At 41.3% G+C, this 25,357-nt stretch overlaps 1 protein-coding gene across 1 annotated transcript in view; it reads right to left on the bottom strand.

Moving 5' to 3' along the window:
- Positions 1 to 25,357, bottom strand: part of BICDL2 (BICD family like cargo adaptor 2) — a 166,911-nt gene that overhangs the window by 25,474 nt on the left and 116,080 nt on the right. Inside the window, exons 5-7 of the mRNA XM_033947146.1 lie at positions 22,614 to 22,760; positions 5,710 to 5,889; positions 4,314 to 4,433 (exon numbers count right to left, since the gene is read on the bottom strand). Coding sequence (XP_033803037.1) covers positions 4,314 to 4,433; positions 5,710 to 5,889; positions 22,614 to 22,760 — 447 coding nt within the window. The remainder of the gene's footprint in view (positions 1 to 4,313; positions 4,434 to 5,709; positions 5,890 to 22,613; positions 22,761 to 25,357) is intronic.

Genomic DNA, 25,357 nt, shown 5'->3' with positions numbered 1-25,357 from the left:
AATTAACCGGCACTCTCAAAAACCAACCGACAAAAAAAATTGTCGGCAAAAAACCAAAAATTGTCTCCTGTGCTCCTCAGACAACGTCCATAGTGGTGCTCCTGCCCCAACAACCCCCTCCCTACAGCCCCAGAGGCATCAGCAGCAGTTACAAATCTCCTTCCCTCCAGCTCCTGAAGCATCGCAGTAGCCACAAATCTCCCTCCCTCCCTCTGTTCCCGAAGCAGCAGAGCGTCCTGACAGACCCCCCTCCCTCCTTCAGGCAATCATCCAAAGCTGTAGTAGCAGGAGGCAAGCAGAGGAAGTGCCGGTAAACAATCTGCTTTTGGCCAGCCCTGGCATGGTCTATCCTCTACCGCATTACTTCTGACATGGCAGAGGAAAGGCCCTGCCAGGGCTGGCTAGAAGTTGACTGTGTACCGGTGCTTCCTCTGCTCGCTGGCTGCTTTTACAGCTTCAGGTGAGTGAGTGGGGGAGGGAGGGAGGTGGTTTTCAGGACTGGCTCTACTGCTTCGGGAACGGAGGGAGGTTTGTTAGGACTAGATCTACTGCTTTGGGAATGAATGGAGGGAGGGAGGAAGTGGGGGGAGAAGGGAGAAGAGAAAGTGAGAGAGAAGGGGGAGAGAAAGAAGGGAATAATAAATGCTGAACCTACAAGGGAATGGGGGGATGATAGAGTGAGGTGGGAAGGGAGACCAAACTTATATTTACAGTAACTCTCAAGCAACCAGAAACTTCTGTTATCCGGCATCTACCAATCCCCATGGGTGCCGGATAACAGATATTCTACTGTATCAGGAAAGGAAAGAAAAGGAATGGAAAACAAAGATGATAATACTATAATGCCCTTGTATTGCTTCATGGTATGGCTATATCTCAAACAGTGGGAGTAATTTTGGTCGCTGCATCTCAAAAAAGTCAATAGTGGGATTAGAAAAGCTACAGAGAAGGGCAAAAAAAATGATAACTGGAATGGAACAACTTCCCTATGAGGAAGGGTAAAGTGGCTATGACTCTTCAGCCTGGAGAAGAGATGGCTCAGGGGAGATATGATAAGAGGTCTTTAAAATACTGAGTGGAGTGAAACAGGTAGATATGAATCACTTGTTTACTCTTTCCAAAAATAAGAGGACTAAGGCTCATGCAATGAAGCTACTAAGTAGTAGATTTAAAACAAACTGGAGAAAATGTTTCTTCACACAATGTATAATTAAACTCTAGAATTCTTTGCCAGAGAATGTGATGAAATCAGTTAGCATGGTTTAAAATCAGTTAGCAGGGTTTAAAAAAACTTTGGCTAACTTCCTAAAAGAAAAGTTCATAAGCCATTAATACGATTGACTTGGGAAAATTCACTGTTTATTCCTAGGATAAGCAGCATAAAATCTGTTTTACTCTTTGGGATCTTGCCAGGTACTTCTGACCTGGGTTGGCCATTGTTGGAAAAAGGATACTAGGCTTGATGGACCTTTGGTCTGTCCCAGTATTGCAACTCTAATGTTCTTATGTACTGTGGACAAACTTTAGACTTATTACTTTTGGCAAACAGTTTCAAGTTTTTAATGTCCTATATTTCAGTTGTTTGTGGATGTGGTCAATATGGCTGGCCCGTTACCACCTAGGATCTGAAAAACTCAACTGTTAGGGTAATGGAGATTAGATTGAAAATTCCAATTTTGAATAAAGTAGGCTTGATAAATGTACTCTCCATTTGCTCTAAGATTTTTTTTTTCTACGATTTAATCCAGGCTGATAAACAAAATATTTTATGTGAAACAGAGTCATGTCTTTTAGACTGATAATATTTTAATGAATCTCTGCTGTCTTAAGGGTTTTATATGTGAAGTTGAAAATAAGGAAGTGAAATAAAAAGGTGTCATGATCATTTATCATGATATATTAAGGTTCAAAAGATTTAATATTGAGTTTAATCTTTTCATATTTGCTTGCTATATTGTATATAAATTTACATTGTAAAAGAAAGTTCTATATTGACTTTTGTGACATTTCTACTTGGTCATTTAAGAACAACTTTGTCTCTTGGGTGATTTTATCATTTATTTATTCAATTTTCTACATGTTCTCCCAAGGGAGCTCAGAACAGTTTACATGAATTTATTCAGGTACTCAAGCATTTTTCATTCCTTTGATCCTGCTTCTGACTCATTAAAATTATCAACATTATTTTCTGTAACTGAAACAAAAAGGGTACATTTTGAATATTCAACATTAAGGGCCTGATTCTAGAAGCAGCACCTGTCACGTGTCAATCACTGGCAGGCGCCACATCCAGAAACACATATTTTTTTTAACATAGGCACCTTAAATGTAGGCCAGCATTTTAAAGGCCTACATTTAAGGCACTAGTCTCATGCCTTCAGAGGCATATAGGGATGCCTACAGATTTCTAAGGCCACTTCTGGTGCAAACCACGCCCACGCCAGCCTTAAGCATCCATAGGCATCCTTATGCACCTCCGTAGGTGTGAGACAGGTGCCTAAGAATGGCGTCTGTATTAAAAAAAAAAAAACTTGTGTCACAATTCGTTCATTAGACATTGGTAGGACACCTACTGCCATCTAACTTTGGGACGCCATTTGGAGAATTTGGCCCTAAGTATCTTTGTGTGACTAGTGGTGGGGTAATTTTATAAGTGACTTGAGTGTGTACAACAGCAGGTACAGTAGATACTTATAAATCTGCCTAAGGCATACATGTGTAAAAAGTAGTCACAAAGACTTCATAGAAGTTACTTTTATGTGATATGCATGTAGGCATTCCCAGGATGGAAAATGTGAGGAATGGGGTGGGATTATTTGTATTACAAAATATGTTCATATGCCCTGACCCTTATCGGCACATACATGCACATAATTATGTTTATGTTTATTTAAGATTTGATATACCGCTCCTGCATTTTACTGACCTAAGCACTTTACAATGTATCAAACTAAAATGAAATTAGGTACTTGAGAAAAACTACCCTATCTGTCCCGAAGGCTCACAATCTAGCTAAAGTACCTGATTAAAATAAAAATATGTAATACATTTCTAAGATCAAAAATCAAAGAAATAGAAAATAGAAATAATGAAAGAAGTTAAAAAAATAAAAAAATTATTGAATTATATTGCTAATCAGTTTTACATCACATAGAGCTCCTTTTACTAAGGTGTGCTAGCGTTTTTAGCGTGCGCTTAAGATTAGTATGTGCAAACCACGCGCTAAATGAAAAATATTAATGCAAGCTCTTTGGAGGCATTGGTGTTAGCGTTTAGCGCGCGCGCTAAAACCGCTAGCGCACCTTAGTAAAAGGAGCCCATAATGGAAATGTATTTTGATTAGAATTTAATGTCACAGCATATGGAGAGAAAGATATGATAAAACATTTTAATTATAGAAATTAATTAACAAATATGCAACAATCATGTTACACCATATAGAATTTCAGCTATACGGGAGAGACATTTGTCCTACAATGTATTTAAATGAATAAATACAAATATGTGAAATTTATCCCTTAGTCCAGAGGTCTCCAAAGTCCCTCCTCGAGGGCCGAATCCAGTCAGGTTTTCAGGATTTCCCCAATGAATATGCATGAGATCTATGTGCATGAACTGCTTTCAATGCATATTCATTGGGGAAATCCTGAAAACCCGACTGGATTCGACCCTCGAGGAGGGACTTTGGAGACCCCTGCCTTAGGCCCTTATTTACTACAAATGTACCAAGGTTGGAACCTAATGCATATCAAATGCAAAAATTCGGATATTAAGTGCAAACTTTCTGTGGTAAGATTTTAAGCCTTTCCAAACCTTTAGGAGGGTTGTTGAGCAGTTCATTCAAAGGAAAGTTGTTACCATGCTTTTAGCACCAGCTAAATTAAAGCTGTGTAATTTTCCTAAAAGTACACAGGTACATATGTTGCCTTTATCAAATAAGCACAATACTAATACCTATGTGCATTCTACTACAAAACTATATTCAAAGGGAGCATTGCTAGGTACCAGAATAAGTATTTATTGAAGGATCCTGGTCTACTAATGCACTATGGGCTCCTTTTACTAAGCTGTGATAGCGGTTTTAGTGTGCGCTAGACCCTAACGCCAGCATTCAGCTGGCGTTAGTTCTAGCCGCATAGTGCACGCTAAAATTCTCTGTACTCTAAAAACGCTATTGCAGCTTAGTAAAAGGAGCCCTATATGTACAAGAGCAGAGTGAGGACAAATTGGAAATATGAAGGTGGGTGCCAGTTAATAATAATAATTTGAACATCACAGATTGTTTGCTTCTTGTGTTTACTATGATCAGTTACCTGTGTCATATGAATATCTTCCTTATCCTTCTTCAGAATGTCCTGGTCTGATTCCATAGACAATGATGATCTCTGTGGAAGTTCATCTGTCATTGAAATGCTGTCATCACTTCTGAAGGACTGAATAAAGGCACAAAGACAATTTTATGTTTTCTTTTTTAGATGCTGTATGTTACATAAACCTGATACAGTCTTTACAAAAACAGGGCCATATTGAGTTTCCTAAAAGGATATCCTAATTTTGGCCCCCTTTTATCAAGCCAAAATATGTTTGTTGTTTTTTATCGCTGGCTGCTGCAGTTAAAGCTCCAATGCTCATAGGAATTCTATGAGCATCAGCGTTTTTACCACAGCAGCTTTTATTTCATATTAAATACTTTAAAAAATATATATATTTATACTTTTAAATAATTATTTGGCAACATTTTTTATTTGAAAATTCATTTTTATCTATATATTTGTTGTGAATATTTTTTTACATTTAGGGTATTTAGGGTTTTTACATTTAGATATTTAGGGCTCCTTTTACAAAGCTGTGATAGCGGTTTTAGTGCGTGCTAGACCTTAACGCCAGCATTGAGCTGGCGTTAGTTCTAACCGCGAAGCGTGGGTTTAACATGCGCTAAAAACGCTATCGCAGCTTTGTGAAAGGAGCCCTTAGAGGTTTTATACCACTGGCCACTACGGTAAAAGCTCGGATGCTCATGGGAATTCTATGAGCATCGGAGCTTTTACCGCAGTGGCTGGTGATTAAAAAAACCCTAATGCGGCTTGATAAAAGGGATCCTTTACTTTTATTTCATATTAAATACTTAAAAAAATCTATTTGATAATAAATATTTATACTTTTAAACAATTATTTGGCCACATTTTTTTATTTGGAAATTCATTTTTTATCTATTTATTAGTGGCCAATATCTTTTTGTTCTCTTGGTTGTTTGTACAGCTTCTATTTTTAATTCTTTCCCTAATTCCTAGCCTGTTGTTATAAATATGAGATTATTCTTCCACTTAGTGCAGACAGATGAATCAATTGTTTATCAGAGTGCATGTTTTTATTTCCATGGGGCAATGTCTCCAAATGAATTAAATTTTTGCATACCATTAAAAGAATGAACCTCAATACCTATGCCAGGGCATGTTTGAAATGCATAAATCTCTCAGATTCACTGTTAATGTTTAGTTCAGCATTCAGAACTTTCAATGTGTCCTTATATGAATGCACAGTAAACATATCAAGATAGGCTTGGAAACTCTTTTTGATTAGGCTGGTGACATCTAGTGGGACAATTTCTGTATATTTCTGCCTCATTTCTTTGATCTTTGGTTATGTTTGTTGGTACTTGAAGATCTTCACTTCTCCACAGGTAGTTCAGAATTGTCACATGACACTGACCCTAAGTGTACTTTGGTGATCCATCTCAGAGTCCATGGTCTGATCAATCTCAGACTGAATGGAGATGGTAGAACTGTTGGCATCATGGAGATGAAGTTCATCACTCATTTCCTTCACCTTCAGTTGGAGGCGACGGTTGGAGATTCGTAGATCTTCGATTTCTGACTGCACCTGCTGAAACTGCCAAGAGACACACAGATGGCATATCTAACTATGATATAGCAGTCTGATCTCATATTTATTATTTAAAATATTTCTACCTCACATTATCATACTATTCTAGGTGGGTTACAAAAATACATACTTCCTTAATAATAAAACAAACAAACAAACATAACAGGGTCAATACTGTATCCAGTTGACAGCCAGCAGCGTTATGCCTGAAAATGCAATGCTAAGTCATGTTCAAGCTTTGGCATTGAATTTCTGGGTTTCCTTTTCATCCCTGCAAAGAGCTAATGAACATGTTCTGATGACAACTAGTTAGCTTTGGCAGTGAAATGGTGAGGACAAATTTCAGTTGCTGTTACCTGGGTAATTAAATAGTTATCTAGGTAAAATGAAATTTTGAAAATTGCCATCCTTTTGGTAAAAGTATTGTCACCAGTAATATGTGGGAACTTCATTTGAATCCTAGTTGAAAAGCCTGTTTCTACATGAATACCCATGGCATTGGCTGGTCTCTGAAAGAAGCTTTGATGCCCGAGAAAGAAAGGGAGTAAGTGAGCAGAGAAGATATGTTTCTGTTGACAAGTAGAACTGAGTCAGGCACACAAGTGGACAATGCCATCTTGTGATGCTGGGAAGTTAAAACTACCAGAGATTGGAGCTGAATGTAGGGTTCTGAACATGTGTAGTGGTTTTCTCAACTCTCCGGTTATGTGTTTTTTCTGCAGTGACGCAACAACAAAGCTCTCCTGTAATTTAAAAGGTTTTCTCTCTGTGCTTTCCAATATTTTTTTTAATTGGAAAATTTCAGTACATAATCTTAAACAAAATTACATACTATAGTCTCCACAGGTTGAATCACATAGAACAAAAATAAATAAAAACTATCAATTTTATATTCAGGTTCTCCCTGTTTATGAAGATTATTATAGAAATTGAGAGGAGAGAAAAATCTTTCTCATAAAATAAGATAGAAAAAGTTATGAGATAAGAATCAGTTACTTGACCTCATTTAGCTAAACCCCTGCTTAAAAAATAATCTACTTATTACAATCACCCATGGACATTCATTGCTTCAATTAACCAGAAGATGTTACTTTTACTGATTCCTGAGTTGAATTAAACTAGAGTCTAGAAAAAAATATTATTTTTTCCCTGAAATTTCACCAGGTACTATCTGGGAAATTTTAGGAAGAAAGTCATACCCAGGGACAAAGCTCTAGGTCTCAACTAAAGAAACACCATAAGTATCATCTGAGTCCTCCAAAAGACATCAGGATAAACGTTTGAGATAGGAGAGCCATGGAAATGAGCCAATCTTTTCCTGAAGAAATTTATTAAAACTTTATCTATCTTCACCACAAGAAAAGGTAATCATTGAGTGGCTGGTCCCTTTAGTAGTTGGGTGAAAGCTTTTTATACCTCACCGAGGGCTTGTCTCCGGATTAATCAATTTTATACTGACTACATAAGAACATAAGAACATAAGCAATGCCTCTGCTGGGTCAGACCTGAGGTCCATCATGCCCAACAGGTCCAGGACCTGTGCAGTAATCCTCTATTTATACCCCTCTATCCCCTTTTCCAGCAGGAAATTGTCCAATCCTTTCTTAAACCCCTGTACTGTACTCTGCCCTATTACGCCCTCTGGAAGCGCATTCCAGGTGTCCACCACTCGTTGGGTAAAGAAGAACTTCCTAGCATTCGTTTTAAATCTGTCCCCTTTCAACTTTTCCAAGTGTCCTCTTGTTCTTTTATTTTTCAAAAGTTTGAAGAATCTGTCCTTCTCTACTCTCTCTATGCCCTTCATGATCTTATAAGTCTCTATCATATCCCCTCTAAGTCTCCTCTTCTCCAGGGAAAAGAGACCCAGTTTCTCCAATCTCTCATCGTATGAGAGGTTTTCCATCCCTTTTATCAAGCGTGTCGCTCTCCTCTGAACCCTCTCGAGTAACGCCATATCCTTCCTAAGGTACGGAGACCAATATTGGATGCAGTATTCCAGATGCGGGCGCACCATCGCCCGATACAATGGCAGGATAACTTCTTTTGTCTTTGTTGTAATACCCTTCTTGATTATGCCTAGCATTCTATTTGCTTTCTTAGCGGCTGTTGCGCACTGTGCCGTCGGCTTCATTGTCATGTCCACCATTACCCCCAAGTCCCTTTCTTGGTTGCTCTCATTCAATAATATCCCACCCATCGTATAGTTGTACCTCGGGTTTCTGTTTCCAACATGCAATACTTTACATTTCTCAACGTTGAACTTCATCTGCCATCTCGCCGCCTATTCCCCCAATTTGTTCAAGTCCCTTTGAAATTCTTCGCATTCCTCTTTAGTCCCAGCTCCACTAAATAGTTTTGTATCGTCCGCAAATTTTATTATCTCACACTTCGTGCCTGTTTCTAGATCATTTATGAATATATTAAATAGCAGCGGCCCGAGCACTGAGCCCTGCGGAACACCACTCGTGACCCCCATCCAGTCCGAGTAGTGGCCCTTCACCCCTACCCTCTGTTTCCTACCCGCCAACCAGTTTCTGATCCATCTATGTACGTCTCCGTCCACTCCATGGTTCTTCAGTTTCCGGAGTAGACGTTCGTGAGGCACCTTGTCAAAGGCTTTTTGGAAATCAAGGTATATGATGTCTATGGGGTCTCCTCTGTCCATCCGTTTGTTAATTCCTTCGAAGAAGTGCAATAAGTTCGTTAGGCACGATCTCCCCCTGCAGAAACCATGTTGGGTTGTTTTCAAAAGTTCGTTTCTTTCCAGATGTTCATCGATGTGTTCTTTAATCAGTGCTTCCGCCAGTTTCCCTGGAACCGAGGTCAAACTCACTGGTCTGTAGTTTCCCGGGTCACCTCTTGATCCCGTTTTAAGGGCTACTTTCCTATTGAGCAGGAGACCCGTCAGGGGTGCCCTCTTTCCCCACTATTGTTTGATCTCTCTGTCGAACTATTGGCTATCTGTATTTGCAATCATCCTTTGTTACGGGGGTTTGTACAGGGTGGGGTGGAACACCGTATTGCACTATTTGCAGATGATATTTTGTTGTATGTAAGGGATCCGATTTTCACTATTCCTCTTTTGCTGCAGATTTTTGAAGATTATGGTATAGTGTCGGGGTTTAAAATAAATCTCTATAAAATAGAAATATTGAATTTGATATTGGATGCCTTGGAGGTCACCAGGATTCAAGCGTCGTTTCCATTTCGATGGGCTTCACGGGAGCTTCGGTATTTGGACATACAGTTGTCAAAAGATTTGAATAAACTTTTTGATGTAAACTATCCATTGGTGTTTGGTCAGATTAGACGTGATCTACAATGTTGGCATAGCTTATGGTTATCTTGGTGGGGACAGATAGCTGTTATTAAGATGAACGTGTTACCGAGATTGTTGTTTCTCTTTCAAACACTACCAGTGCAGGTACCTAGGGTGGCATTGGCCACTTTGGATGCAGAGCTGAGGAGGTTTATATGGCAGGGTAAGCCAAGATTTCTCAAAAAGTGATGTGGGCCACTAGAGAATTAGGGGGTAGAGGAGTCCCCAATCTGATTTGGTATTAGCGGTCGGCTCAGATCCGATTGTTATTAGAGTGGGAAATAGGGGAGTTTAAGAGTGGGGTGCCATTGAAGCAGGAATATGGATGCCTAGAATCACTTAAATATAGGCTTTGGCTTTCAGGCACACTCCGCACCTGGGCGAGAAATGTGGATAATCCTTTCCTTTTATTATTGTGGTAGCGGGTTTGAGATCAGTTGGGTAGTGGATCGATGGTGCCCTCGTTGGTGCCTATTCGGTTTGAGCCCTGTTTTGTAGCAAGGCAGGAGAATAGAGTGTTCCATACCTGGGTGGGGTTGGGTTTGATTACTTTTCGTGACTTGATGGGTGAGGAGGGGGTGCTCTCCTTTGCTTGGCTCCAAGGGAAGTATGGGATATCCAATGGGGATTATCTAGCTTATCTTCAAGTGTGCCATTTCTTGAGGGCCCAGGGTTGGGATTCTAGATCGCCTATACAGGGGGGAACATCTGGAGAATTTGTGACTTTCATTGCAGAAGGTTCCCCGCCCAATTTCTGTCCTATATCAATACTGGAGAGGGTCATACTGTATTCCAATTTCCATTTATGAAAAAATGGGAAGGGGATCTTGGAAAGGTTCTTACCTCCAGGGAGTGGGGGATTATATGTGGAGAAGTGTACAAGGCGTCCTCTTGTGCATTAGTACAGGAGAACACCTATAAGGTTTTGTCTCGTTGGTATTTCACACCGGAGCGATTGCATAAAATGTACCACCAAGTTTCTAATCAGTGCTGGAGATGTAGTACTTTTGTGGGCACCTTTCTGCATATTTGGTGAGATTGTCCGGTCTTGCACCCTTTTTGGAGGAGTGTGGTCCACACCTTAAAAGGTCTGGTGGGCAAACAGGTGTGAGACTCCCCAATTGATTGCTTGCTTGGGCTGAATAACACTGGGGAATATAAATGGCAAACTAAACTTCTTCAAATAGGTTTGGCAGCTGCTAAATGCTTAATAGCACGATATTGGAAAAGCAGCACAGCTCTTTCACATTCTGAGTGGGTCAATAAGCTAGTGTCCTTGGGAAGAATGGAAATTTCTGTAGCAAAGCGGCATCACTACAATAAATCTCGGATATCCATTTGGAAGCAGTTGGAAGATAAATTGGCTGTTCTTTAGTGGGCTCCGCTGTTCTGTTGGGGTATTGGGCATGGGTAGGGGGGGACAAGGAGGGGGGATTAGGGTTGACATATGGTGGACAGGGGTATACCTAGCTTTTTGCTTGGAAGCACAGGGGCATTTACACTTCGTGATGTTGTATAAGAGTATTTCTATTGGTTGTATTTTCTGCTAACTGTTATTTTGGAGGTGTCTTGTTTATTGTATTGTTCTTCAACAAAAATTCTAAGTTTAAAAAAAAGAAAAGGTAATCATTAAGGTACTTCTTAATATAGTTTCTAGAATAGATGTTTCTTGCATAGTGGTTAAGTCTACCGCCAATGCCTCCTCTTTCTGAAATATTCTTTATAGATGAAGAAACAATTTGCTTTAGAAATCTATGGGAGTGAGGAAGAATTCAAGGATAGAACTACTAACATATACTGTTTTAATATCTCTTTAGGAGAAATAGAATTATTGCGATGAAGATTTAAAAGCCGAAGATTATTGGCTCTTAACTGATTCTCCATCTTCTCTATTCTATTCTTAAGTATCATATTTCCTTTCACCAGAGATACATTAGTGGCTTCTAATGATTCTAATTTCCTTGAGCACTCATTTAATTTCCCACTACATAAAAACAAATCAGTCTCTAATGAGGCTACCTTGGTTGCTGCTTCCCCAGTAAAGGAGCACATTGAGACAAGCAATTAGTTATCCATTCTAGTTATCAATTTCTAAATTTCCACATTAGGGACCTCTTTAGGAATCGATGTTACTTTGAAATCTTGTCTTGTGCAAATGTGACTGGTTTAAAGGAAAGTCTAGATGATGACGTATCCTTAGAAGACAACTCAGTCGATGATGATATTAACTCAGTATTAGCTGCATCAAGTGGTTGAGAGGCTCCACCAAATTCTGATTGTTGACAAAATCTCCATTCCCAACCACTAGAAGTCACTGGAGCAGAACTTGTGGACACATTGGGTGGATTCAGGGCCGGATTTTCCTATAGGCTAACTAGGCTTCAGCCTAGGGCCTCAAGATCAAGAGGGGCCTACATTCAAATTGTTAGCAAAATTAAAATTACACTATTCTAAAAACAGTGAACATTAAAACACTGAACCGAAAATAAGGAGAAATTATATGCTTCGGGATCGGAACCGGCTCCGGCCGCAACGGGGCGCCGACTCGGCTTCTCCCTTTCTTTTTCTCGCCCTGGGAGGAGGATCGGGGAGGAAAAGACATCAGTCCGGAAACAGCTGGGCAAAGTCCAGCCCCGCGGGGAGAGAGGCAAAACGTGGATCCGTCAGGACAGGGCGGCCCAGACTGGCATCGGAGGGGGGGTGGGGGGTTTAATGGAAGGCAGGCAGGCAGGATGGCATGGGGGGGCGTTCAATGGAAGGGGGATGGGAGGCAGGCGGGCATCGGAGGGGGGGTGAGGTGAGGAAGGACACACTGGGGGCACTATGGACATAGGAAGGGGCAATGTTGTGTGTTATGATTGATTAGTTATTGTTACAAGTACTATATATGGTGCTGAGAATAAATGTCCAAATAAGTGTTCTCGACTTTTTTTTATTTATTATCCGTCACATTTTTTGTAAAGGTTAGTACCAATAACAACATGTTTCATTTAACATATTGATATATATCAGAGTAATGATGTATTTTATTATCTCTCATGTAATTTACAAACTTAAAAATGGAAGGTGAAAGGGCCTCATAAGTGGAATAGCCTAGGGCCTCTTTTCATCTAAATCCGGTATGCTGAGGAAAGTGAGATCGTACTTTCATCATTCTCACTTCGTCGTCCTTGTTCAATCCACCATCCTCTCTAGATTGGATTATTGCAACTCCATCTATTTAAGCCTAACTAAAAAAAACCTCCATAGACTTCAGCTAATCCAGAACGCCGCGGCCAAGCTTATTTTCGCTAAAGGCAAGTTCGACCACGTCTCCCCACTCTTGTCCAAACTTCACTGGCTCCCAGTTCACTTCAGAGTCCTCTTTAAATGTGCTTGTTTAGCTTTCAAGATCCTACATGGCATCCTCCCTCCTGTTATCCCACTCTTCTGGAACTCCTCTAACCCTAATTCCACTAGATCCTCCCAAAAACTGAAACTATCATTCTCCTCTACAAAAGGTATATCCCGCATAGGAAAACTAGGAACATTCCTCCCCTTTAGAACCACAGAACTCTGGAACAACCTCACATCCCCGCTCAGAATTTCAAGCTCCCTTCAATCCTTCCGCAAACACCTGAAAACTTGGCTTTTTTCAAAAATCTAACACCTCCCGCTCTTTGGTACCCTGTTCCTCTTTATCTTCCTAGCTCCTTTCCTATAACCCTTCATTGTAGCTCCTTTTCACTCTAACCCTGTAAACCGTGCCGAGCTCTACGCTTGTGGAGATGGCGCGGTATACAAACCTAAGGTTTAGTTTAGTTTAGTTTTAGTTTAGATTGTGAACATGAATCAGGATGTAGCTGGGTTTAAAAAAAGGTTTGAATAAGTTCCTGTCTACTATTGAGACAGACATGGGGGAAGCCAATGTTTGCCCTGGGATCAGTAGCATGGAATGTTGCTACTATTTGGGTTTTTGCCAGGTACGTGTGACCTGGATTAGCCACTGTTGGAAACAGGATACTGGGCTAGATGGACCATTGGTCTAACCCAGTATGGTTATTCTTATATTCTTATGTTCAAAGCTGGCTAAAACATAACCAGTTAAGTGCAATATTCAGCACTTAACTGACTATGGGGTACTGCCCTATGCCTGTTTAGCCTAATACAACAGTAAATAGCCATAAAACAAATGGTACTACAATCTTGAAAATGGCACCTGGCAAGTAGAGCCCAACTGAACTCAGGATCCTTGGTTTCTGCTGGAATAGATTCACAAGGTGATTTTATGTGCAGATATTTTGGAATTAGCTGTATTATTTGCTGTACTGTGGATCTATGGTTTTGTTTTTTGGGTTGTTTTCTTTTGTTTTTGTAAAACTTTGATTAGAATCTGCGACTAAACTTGGCCACTTGTTTTTGGCAGAAACCAAAATCAAAACATCCTTCCACTCCCGACTAAAAAAGAAACTTATTTTACAAAGCAAGATTAATCCAGCAGATCAACAGGTCAGATGTGATCATAAGGGGAGAAAACTGAATCATCTTAAGATGGTGGTGCCATTGGTGGCATGATTTTAAGGCCAAATGGGATCGACACGTGGGTTCTATTCGCTAAGTAAAGGTAGGGGAGGGTCATTAGGGTGGGCAGACTAGATGGGCCGTGGCCCTTATCTGCCGTCTATTTCTATGTTTCTATGAAGTGCATCTTCCACTACAGAAGCTATTGAAATTAATTGTCATTCAACAGAGGATGTAGGCAAACTCTAATTGCAACAAGTACGATTCATTCCCATAATTAGAATGTGTTTGAGTACCACTGAGGCACAATATGAGGATCTGGATAATTAGGACCCTTCAGGGTACCAGATCTTTGTAGGATTTTAATCATTTTGAGTTTTGTTTGCTCAAAGAGCTGTAACTCCATTGGTTTTCCTGTACTTACTCCAGAGGGAGATATGTTGGGGTCTGATCAGGTGTCTGTTCCTCAGAAGCAGGCCAGATCCTCAGGAACCTGGAAAATTATTTTGCTTAGGCTTGGTCTGTGATGGCATAAGCCTGATAGCTGTTCCAGAGTAACTGACCTGCTTCTCAGCCGGTCTTAGGAATTGCAGTTTGGGTATCAGTACAAGCAGCTCCACTATGAGTCCTCTTAAATGGATCTATGGGACTTGAAACCCAGTTGCCAGCTTCATGGAGTTCCAAGCACTAAAGCTGACTGAATGAGTCTTGTGAGGAGAGGATTCCTTATCTGGGATAAGGTGATGCTCTCTTGAGTCGTAGTCTCTTCCAAAGGGATGAGATACCTATTATGATATGCTGACCCTGAAGGTGCTGTTTTGGGAAGGGGGCAGAAGTCTCCACAATCCTCCACAATAAGTCTAGGAAGTTGTTTCCCAGTCTTTTAGAGCTGTGGTCTTGTCAGTGTGAGAGATTCCTTTGGCTGGTCGATAAGTGAGCAATGCCTTGGAAAGTCTTGCCCTGTTGGCATCCCAAGAAGAGGCAGTAGGGGCAGCAGTGTTAGACTGCCATCCCAGTACAAGGATGCATAGTCCATGAGGCTCCTTAAGCATGAGAACACAGGTAGGTCTTTCAGTGGCCGCAGTACTTGCAACCACTTCTTGTACCCATTGCACAAACATCCACCTAACTGCTCAGTAGTGGTAGTTTTGTAGGGGTTTTGTATCTAGGTATCTTCCCTTAGGGTTCTTAGAAGAGTCAAGGATAGGAAACAGTGCTTTTTCCCAGCCTTTTTTTCTATTTCTTGGCTTATGGCAGAGGAAAAAGGGTCCTATCCTGGACAAAGAGCTGGTTGCAGATATCCAAAAACTGAGTCTGAAAAGGGAAGTGTTCTTACTTGAAGATTTCAACCTTCCTAATGTGGAGTGGAATGTCCCAACTGCAGAAATGGATAGAAGCAAAGAGATTGTGGATACCCTTCAAAGCGCTTTGCTCATACAAATGGTGATGGAACCCACAAGGAAAGAGATGACGCAGATCTAGTACTCACAAATAGAGAAAGTGTGTCTAATGATTTGATATAAGAACTAAAGTGGACTGTAGACACAAAAAAACTCAAAGACCTGGATTTCAAGCATGCTGATTTCAGTAAAATGAGGGTGTTACTGAAGAAACAGCTAATCAGATTGGAGGCTATAAGGGAAGTGGAAAAAGACTGTATTCCAAGCTGAAAGGAGTTATAAAAAAATGGCAACAGAACTCTATGTAAGGAAATTAACAAAAGCAAGAAGGAAAGGAAACCAGTATGATTCTCAAAACAAGTAGCTGAAAAATAAAGGCAAAAGAAGTGGCATTCAAGGAATGCAAAATAATTCAAGAAGAGAAATACAGAAACGAATACCAGATAAAACTCAAAGAAGTGGAGAAATACAATTGGTGAAAGTGCAATAACGGGAGTTGCTATACAACTTATTTTGAAGAACTGGAAAAACTGGGACCGGTTAAATTATAATTTCTGGTGGGAGTCTTTATGCCACATTTTTAAAATGAAACTTATGATTGCTATACAGCAGGGACATTATAGGAAATTTAAGGAGGTTTGGGAGCCATTGACAAGATTCTGTAAGGAGTGATTGTTGATTTTGCCCTTTGAACATACACATCTAGGGTGGGGAAATACTTTTAATTTGAGTGAAATTGTTGGATATGTAGAAAGGGGGGATGATATATGTATTTGTCATGAAATATAATTTAATATAATTTAAGTGCTGTTAAAGTGTAAAATGTCTGTATAATATGTTGCACTTAATTTTGGTTTTAAAATGAATAAAGATTTTTTTAAAAAGAAAAGAAAGTGCAAGTGGAAGAAAAAAAATGGCTAGAGATGTAAAAAGAGGACATGACTTTTTTCAGGTATATTGGAGAAAAGAGGAAGACTAGAAATGGAATTGTGAGACTGAAAGATGCTGAGAACTACTATGTGGAAACTGATAAGGAAAAAGCAAACGTGCTAAACAAATACTTCTGTTCTGTGTACACAGAAAAAAAGTCTGGCGAAGGACCACGGTTGACTGACAAGGAAGTGGAGTAGATATCACACTGTTTACAGATGGAAGTGTTTATGAACAACTGGAAAAACTAAAAATGGACAAAGCCATGGGACCAGATGAAATCCATCCCAGGGTACTGAGGGAAGTCAGAAACATTCTTGTGGGACCTCTGTGGATTTGTTCAATAAATTCTTGGAGACAGAAGAAGTTCATTGGGATTGGAGAAGAGCGAATATGGTCCCTCTTCACAAAAGTGGAACAGAGAAGAAGATGGAAACTACAGGCTTCACCTTGGTGGTTGGAAAGATAATGGAAGCTCTGCTGAATGAAAGAATAGTGAACTGGAATCAAATGGGCTACACAATCTGAGACAACATGGCTTTACCAAAGGGAAATTGTGCCAAATGAATCTGACTGAAATCTTTGACTGGGTGACCATAGAACTGGATAGAGGAAATTTAGCAAACTGAAGTTAGGATCCAGTGTGGTGACCTGATTAGAAATTGGTTGACTGAGAGATGACAGAGAGTGGTGGTGAATAGAATTTGCTTGGAGGAAAGAAAGGTGAATAGTGGAGTGCCCCAGGTATCGGTACTGGGGCCCGCTCTGTTTAATATATTTGTGAGTGATATTTCTGAAGGTTTAGAAGGAAAAGTGTGTCTTTTGGCAGATGATACCAAGATTAGCAACAGAGTGGACATGGAGGGAGTTGAAAAGTTCTGTGAATGTCAGAAGAATGATCTGACGTTTGACAATTAAAATTTAAAGTGAAGAAGTGCAGAGTGATGCATTTGGGGAATAAAAATCCAAATTAGCTGTATATGCTAGGGGGCTAGAAGCTGATAAGCACAGACTGGGAGAGGGACTTTGGAGTGGAAGTATCTAATGATCTAAAGGCTATGAAACAAAGTGATAAAACAGTGGCCCTAGCCAGAAGGATGCTGGACTACATAGAGAGTGGAATCACTAGCAGAAAAAGAGAGGTGTTAATGCCCCTGTACAAGTTGTTGGTGAGGCCCCACCTGAACTTGCATTCAGTTCTGGAGGCTGTATTTTGCTAAGGATGTAAGAAGACTTGAAGCGGTCCAGAGGAAAGCAATAAAAATGATATCTGGATTGCGCCCAGAGTTGTATGAAAAGAGGCTTGAATACCTGAATATGTATACCCTAGAGGAAAAAAGGGATAGAAGAGATATGATACAGACATTTAAATACTTAAAGAGTATTAATCTACAAACAAATCTTGTCCAGAGACAGAGAAATGATAACATTAGAGGACTGTGGGGTGGTAAACTCAGGAGGAACATCAGGAAATACTTTTTCACAGAGAGGGTGGTGGATGCCTGGAATACCCTCCCAGGAGTGGTAGAGGCAAAAATTGTGACGGAATTCAAAAATGCATGGGTTAGACAGGATCCCTGCATTAAAAAAGGATAGTATCAACACAAAACTCTGCAAATCAAGAGCTACAATTTAATTTATTATAAGCAGGAATTTGCAGGAGTGGTGCTTAAATGGCTGCCCTAGCAGTGAAGCTGATGCTGGATGGACTTCTATGATCTGGGCCCAGTATGTGGCAAGATGGACCGGAATAGACAGTCTGTGTCCCATGTGCAGCAATATGGATCAGAAGAAAGAATGAACATTTTTACCACATTCATATAGTTGGAGTACAGGTCTTGTCTATCTCGGGGAAGAGGGGAAAAACATCTTATAATGGAACTTAGCAAGTAAAATGAATAATTACTGGATTGTTGGTTTAATATTGCCTCAAAAATGAATGTGACTGTTAGGCAGACTGGATGGACCACACAGATCTGTTATTTGCTGTCATTTCTATCTGCCATTTTGGTGGCTTGCATCCGGTTTAAACACTTTTTCATGCAGAAAATTCAACACCCAAGTAGCACCCAGGGCCGCCATCAGGGCAGTACTACCAGTCCTGCATTCAGGGGTTCGGAGCTGACAGGGGGCCCGGGCTCCCCAGTGTTCTCCCCAGCGCTTTTCAGCTGGGCGCAATGCCCAGTAAATTTAGATGCCCGCCCGGCTGTCATCTGCCGAATCCTGCTGCCGCCACTGCTTAATGCTCAGCCTGAAGAGCCGCCGAAAAACCCGCCGGACTTTAAACAAAAAAACACAACCCCTGCAAGTGACTCGAACCCGGCTTCCCTCCGAAACCGGAAGTTACGTCGGGGGGGGGGGGTAGAGAAGAGAAGCCGGCACGGACCATTAGACCCCCGGAGCATGCGGGAGATAGGCCAGCCACGGAGGGAAGCTTACTTGCTCTTGCTTACTTCGGGCCTTTCTCGCTGCCGGGTCCTGCCTACTTTCTGTTTCCGTGAAGGCAGGACCCGGCAACGAGAAAGGCCCGAAGTAAGCAAGAGCAGCAAGTTGTAAACTTCCATCTGTCGCTGCCCTTTGGGAGATAGGTCAGCGACCAAGGGAAACTTGCAACTTGCCTTTGTCTGTAGCGAATCTGCCGGGTGTGTGAGACGGGGGGGGGGGGGGGAAATGGGAGGAGTAATGCTGCTGCACCCAATTAGGGGGGAGAGGGAAGAGAAATGCTGCTTCTGCTGTACCCAATTGGGGGGGGGGGAAGAGAAATGCTGATGATACTGCTATACCCAGTGGGGGGAGGGGGAAGAGAAATACTGCTGCACCCATTTGGGAAGAGAGAGGGAAGGAGGGAGAAGGAAGATCAGGAAAAGGAGGAAAGAGATGCAAAGACCATGGGAGGGAGGGAAAGGAGATACCATACCATGGAGTGGAAGAGAGAGATGTCAGGGCATATGGGGGGGGAAGCAAAGCCAGATTAAAGGATAGGCCCAGTAGGCAAAGACCTAAGGCCCAAAATAGTCAGGGGGGGCCTGCCAGTGTTGTGCTTTGGGGCCTCGCCCTTGCTGGATTCGCTGGCAGCAGCAGCAGCCTCATCATCATCCCGGGCGACCCCCAACCTGATCCGACCCTCCTATCTCTCCCTCCTTCCCTCATCAGTGACGTGCCAGAGGGAATCACGGCAGGAGAAAGCCCTGAAGCAGCCTGCTTAGAGTAGAGCAGTGCTGTTTAGAGTCTCGTGATGGGAGGGAGGGAGAGATAGGAGGGTTGTGGGGGGGGGGGGAGAGTAGCAGTCTGCCCCGGGTGTTCGACCTGGCGTCTTGAACTTCTTCGGCTAGCATCAGCATTTACAATTCACTGCTGTTGCCAGCTTCAGGCCTTCCTCTCTGCCGGGTCCTGCCTACTTCTGTTTCCATGAAGGCAGGACCCGACAGAGAAGAAGGCCCGAAGCTGGCAACAGCAGCGAATTGTGAATACTGCTGCCTGAAGAAGTTCATGATGCCAGGTCATGGGTGACAGAAGGAGGAAAGGGAGCAGAAGGGGAGAGACTTGCTGCACCCAACTGGAGGGAGAAAGAAGATGAGGGAGTGAATGAAACGAGATGCCAGGGAAGGGAGGGAGGAAGAGATGCCAGGGCATGGAGGGAGGGAGGAAAGTATGCCAGACCAAGGGAAAAGGAAGGGGGAAAGGAAGGAGGAGATGTCAGAGCATGGAGGGGGAGGGAGAGATGGAAGGAAAGGAAAGGAGTGAGATACTAGAGAATCAGGGAAGGGAAGATACCAGACTGTGGGGTGCGAAGGAAAAAAAGGAGAAGAGAGAGATGCCAGAGCATAGGGGACGGGGTGGTGACAGAGAGAGAAAAATGGAGAGGTGGCAGAGCTGAAATCAATCATGTACAAAGGAGAAGAGAAGGGGCACAGGATAGACATTAATTTAATTCTTAGAACCTTTCCTATCATACATACTCTGATTCCTATATAAACATTTTCCACACTATCCAATAAATTTCTTACTTCATTATTAGGTAACTTCCAATCTGTAAACAGTATATACTGATAATCTCCACTATATTCTGTTATCAATTGATTCCCTTGATATGTAATTCTCAAAATTGAATCCTCTACCACACCATGTAATGTACACGAATCACTGTTATGTAATTTATCTAGATAATCTTTATTACGCAATTCTTTTGGTAATTCCTATAATTTGTATTCCGCCTTGAACAATATATAATGTATAATGTACTCGAAATTAATTTTCCTATGAACTGTTTTCCTACCTTCTTCTACTCTATGTTTATAACCTAACTAATTTATTTTTCTCAAGTACTTTAGCAAGAATGTGAGCCTTTGGGACAGTCAGGGAACTCTAAGTACTTTCTCTTCATCTTAATTAATCTTACTTATTGCATTTCTTCTGTTTCTACTGTAAACCGCTTAGAACCTCACGGTACAGCGGTATATAAGAAATAAAATTATTATTATTATTATTATAGACAGTTTATTGAAGGAGCATAAAAAGAGGGAAGATGCCATATGGAACGGGGAGAAGGCGGACAGTGGATGGAAGGGGCTGATGCTATATGGAAGACAGAGCGGACAGATGCTGGCTAGAAAGAAGAGTGAAGACAAGATGATTAAAGCAAAAATGACAAAAGGTAGAAAAAATTGTTTTGTTGTTTTACGTAGAATCAAGTAGTATTGTATCTATTGATTAAAGTTTATAAATAGGAAATGGAAATAAGGCAGTTTTTGGGGGACTAAACCCCTTTCCTCAGGTCAGGACAGGATACCATAACAGCAGGGGTGCCCAAATGGTCGAGCGCGATCGACCAGTAGATCGCAAAGGCAATGTGAGTCGATTGCATTGACAATCTTTTTCTTCCTGCCTCCCTGAGCCAGGCCAGGCGCGTAGAAGCGCCGGACTCACAAGACTTCACTTCCGACGTCAATTCTGACGTCAGAGAGGAAGTTCTGGGCCAGCCAATTGCTGCCTGGCTGGCATGGAACTTCCTCTCCGTCGTTAGAATTGACATCAGAGGTGAAGTCTTGTGAGTCCGGTGCTTGTACATTCCTGGCCTGGCTCGTGGAAGCAGGGAGAAATCGGCATGGTGGCTTAGAGGGTAGGGAAAGAATCGGGGAAGTGGAGAAATTGGCACGATGGCTTGGGGGGGCAGGGGGAGAGAGAAAAAAGAGAGACAGAAAGAAAAGGGGAGGGGCAGAAAGAAAAAAATATTGGATTTATAGTCAGAAGAAGGAAGTGCAAACAGAGACTCATGAAATCACCAGACAAAAAGGTAGAAAAAATGATTTTATTTTCAGTTTAGTGATCAAAATGTGTCTGTTTAGAGAATTTATATCTGCAATAGCGGTTTTTAGCGCAGGGAGCCTATGAGCATCGAGAGCAGCACAGGGCATTCAGTGCATCTCCCTGCTCTAAAAACCGCTATTGCGATTTAGTAAAAAGGGAGGGGGTATATTTGTCTATTTTTATATAGTTGTTCCTGAGGTGACATTGCATAGAATCGTCTGACTTGACCTCTTTGAAAACCCGCGGAATATAAATGATAATTAACATTTTCTCTACATATAGTGTGCTTTGTGTTTTTTTTAAAAATTTTATTGTTGGTAGATCATTTTGACTTGGTCATTTTAAAAGTAGCTCACAAGCCCAAAAAGTGTGGGCACCCATGCTGTAGAGCCATTTCTTGTATGACTGGATGAGCTATATTTATCTTTTTTTTTAGTTGTTTAAATTCTTGCAGAAATAAATGGCTAGATTGAACCTAATGACTTCATTAACGCCTGTCCCTTTTTTAACTTCTATACCATTTGAAAGAGGGCAAATACTTCTTAAATTTAGTAAAAATATTCTGGCACAAGTGTCAAACCTTAAAAAAGGAAGTCATATTGAGCATTGGAAAATAATAATAATAATTAACTAATAAAAATAGGGCTCCTTTTACTAAGTTACGATAGTGGCTTTTAGCATACGCCATGTGCGCTAGATGCTAACGCCAGCATTGAGCTGGTGTTATTTTTCCCACGTAGAGCAGGGGTTTGTGCGCGCTAGACATATGTTAGTTTAGAATAGATAGGTATAGATTAGTTTAGTTTAGGTTAGGTTAGGGCCCTGCTGAAAGAGTTTACCTTGACGTGGTTGCAGGCTTACAAATCTTTTGGTCAAAGAGTGCGGTGACAGAGAAAAGTATGTGTGTATTCGGCCCATGGAAGAAGGGGGGGGGGGGTTGGGGGAGGGGGAAGGGGTACGTGGGGGCCCCAATAGGATTGCTCAGTAAGGGGCCCAGAAATTTCTGATGGGGACCCTGGTAGCACCTGAGGTTCGGCACCACATATAGAATTTCCCCCTCTGTGTTTCTATTGCTCTTCCTAGTCATTATGCGGAACTTCTATCTCTCATTACCTATTAGTGCTTCTGTCTTTCACCAACGGTTTCTTTCTCCCCAATGAAATCTCTCTTTGTCTGTAGGTCTCATTGTATTTCTTGATATCAATATCTCTTCCCATCTTTTACCCGCAAGTTTATCTCTCTCTCCCTGTCAGTGTTTCCCCCTTGTCTCTTACCTGAAGGCTTTTCTCATGATTCTCTTTGCGGAGCAGCAAGCTGTTCTCTTGTAGATTGTCAATCAGTGCTTGGCTATTTTCATTTTCCTCTCGCAGCAGTTTGATCTGCTGTTCCAGGTCTTGTCTCCGTTCCTGCAGCATGCTATTCTGTGGAAGTAAAGAGAGGGGTCAATAATTCAGCACTATTTAACTGGGTATGAAAGGCACTGATATTCAGCACTAAACCAGCCAGGTTAACCACAAAAATAGAACCGTATAAATTGCAGTCCTATCTTTGGCCCTCTTTTACTGCGGCCCGAGCATTAAATGCTCCGACACTGCTCTGATGCTCATAGAATTCTGTGTCGGAGCATTTAGTGCTTTGGGCCTTGGTAGAAATCTCTACCACGGCTTAGTAAAAGGAGGGGTTTATACAATAACCCATAACTGGTTAAGTGCTGAATATCGCACTTAACCGGTTGTGCATTAGCCAGCTCTGGAAACCTGGAAATTCAATGCCAGTGCCCAGATATTGCCTGGCATTGAATTTACAGTTTTAACATCAGCAGGATTCAACAAAAAGCTGATTGCCATCAGCTGAATATTAGACCCTAATTTATAATGGGTACCCCGAAGAGGGGATAAGACAATCTGCTGTGTTTTTATGTTTTCATCTGTTGCATTTAAGGGCCTTATTTACTAAAGTGCAGTAGGATTTACTAGTTACCTCACATTGATTGCCTAACACATTTTAATTGCTAAACCTTTGTGTTAATTGTTGGGGGTGTTCTTAGCAGGTTCCCATTTAGTTAACATAGAGGAAATATTATTACCATGCATTTATTGATGGGGGCATGCAGGCCAAAAATTTTCATTTTTCTTTGGTTTCCTGTGTTTATGAGATTTAACATTTCTTTTGGAACAAATAAAGTTGTTTTTCATTGCAGGGGAAATGTTGTCAATAATGAGCACTGTCACTCAAACAGCGAACACTATTACTCAGTAGGGCCCCTATTGATAAACAGGAAAGAAGGAGGTCTTTACGGAAGAAGATGTAAGAGATCTACCAGAACCGGAAATAGTTTTCAAGGGTGATAATGCGGAGGAATTGAAAGAAATCTTGGTGAATCTGGAAGATGTACTGAGTCAAATCAACAAGTTAAAAAGTGATAAATCGCCAGGACCGGATGGTATACATCCTAGGGTACTAAAAGAACCCAAACATTAAATTGTTGACCTACTGTTAGTGATCTGTAACCTGTCACGAAAATCGTCTGTAGTACCTAAAGATTGGAGGGTGGCCAATGTTATGCCGATTTTTAAAAAGGGCTCCAGGGGAGATCCGGGAAATTACAGACCAGTAAGCCTCACTTCAGTGCCGGGCAAAATGGTAGAAACGATTATAAAAAATAAAATTGTGGAACACGTAGACAAACATGATTTAATGAGATAGAGTCAGCATGGGTTCAGCCGAGGGAGATCTTGCCTCACAAATTTGCTTGACTTCTTTGAAGGTGTGAATAAATATGTGGATAAAGGTGAGCCGGTTGATATAGTGTATCTAGATTTTCAGAAAGCTTTTGATATAGTTCCTCATGAGAGGCTCCTGAGAAAATTAAAGTGTCATGGGTTAGTTCAGTTGTGGATTAGGAATTGGTTATCAGATTGAAAACAGAGGGTAGGGTTAAATGGTAATTTTTATCAATGGAGGAGAGTAAACAGTGGAGTGCCACAGGGGTCTTTACTAGGACTGGTGCTATTTAACTTATTTATGAATGATGAGTGAGGTGATTAAATTTGCAGATGACACTAACTGTTCAAAGTTGTTTAAACGTGTGTGCGGATTGTGAAAAATTGCAAGCGGACCTTAGGAAATTGGACGAATGGGCGTCCAAATGGCAGATGAAATTTAATGTGGACAAATGCAAAGTGATGCACATTGGGAGGAATAACCTGAATCAGTTACCAGATGCTATGGTCCACCTTGGGGGTTAGCGCCCACGAAAAAGATCTGGGTGTTATTGTAGGCAATACAATTAAACCTTTCGCCCAATGTGTGGCGGCGGCCAAAAAAGCAAACAAGATGCTAGGAATTATTAAAAAAGGGATGGTTAACAAGACTAAGAATGTCATAATGCCCCTGTATCGCTCCATGGTGCGACCTCATCTGGAGTATTGCTTTCAATTCTGGTCTCCTTATCTCAAGAAAGATATAGGGCTCCTTTTACTAAGGTGCGCTAGCATTTTTAGCGCACACACAAAATTACTGCATGCTAAACTGCATGGTACACTTCTAGAATAACGCCAGCTCAATGCTGGTGTTAAGGTCTAGCGCGTGTGGCAATTTAGCACTCGCTATTCTGCGCGCTAACGCCCTAAGACACCTTAGTTAAAGGAGCCCATAGTGGCACTAGATAAGGTTCAAAAAAGAGCGACCAAGATGGTAAAAGGGACGGAACCCCTCTTCTATGAGGAAAGGCTAAAACGGTTAGGGCTCTTCAGCTTGGAAAAGAGATGGCTGAGGGGAGATATGACTGAAGTCTACAAAATCCTGAGTGGAGTAGAACGGGTACAAGTGGATCGATTTTTCACTCCGTCAAAAATTACAAAGACTAGCGGATACTCGATGAAGTTACAGGGAAATACTTTTAAAACCAATAGGAGGAAATATTTTTTTCACTCAGAGAATAGTTAAGCTCTGGAACGCGTTGCTAGAGGTTCCGGTAATTCAATGTCTTGTTAAAAAAACCTGGAGCTTCTGGGAA

Source organism: Geotrypetes seraphini, chromosome 5 (genome assembly GCF_902459505.1).
Source record: "Geotrypetes seraphini chromosome 5, aGeoSer1.1, whole genome shotgun sequence".
In the NCBI taxonomy this organism is placed as follows: domain Eukaryota; kingdom Metazoa; phylum Chordata; class Amphibia; order Gymnophiona; family Dermophiidae; genus Geotrypetes; species Geotrypetes seraphini.
Note: the sequence above shows the minus strand (reverse complement) of the source record. Positions and strands in the feature narration are given on the sequence as shown.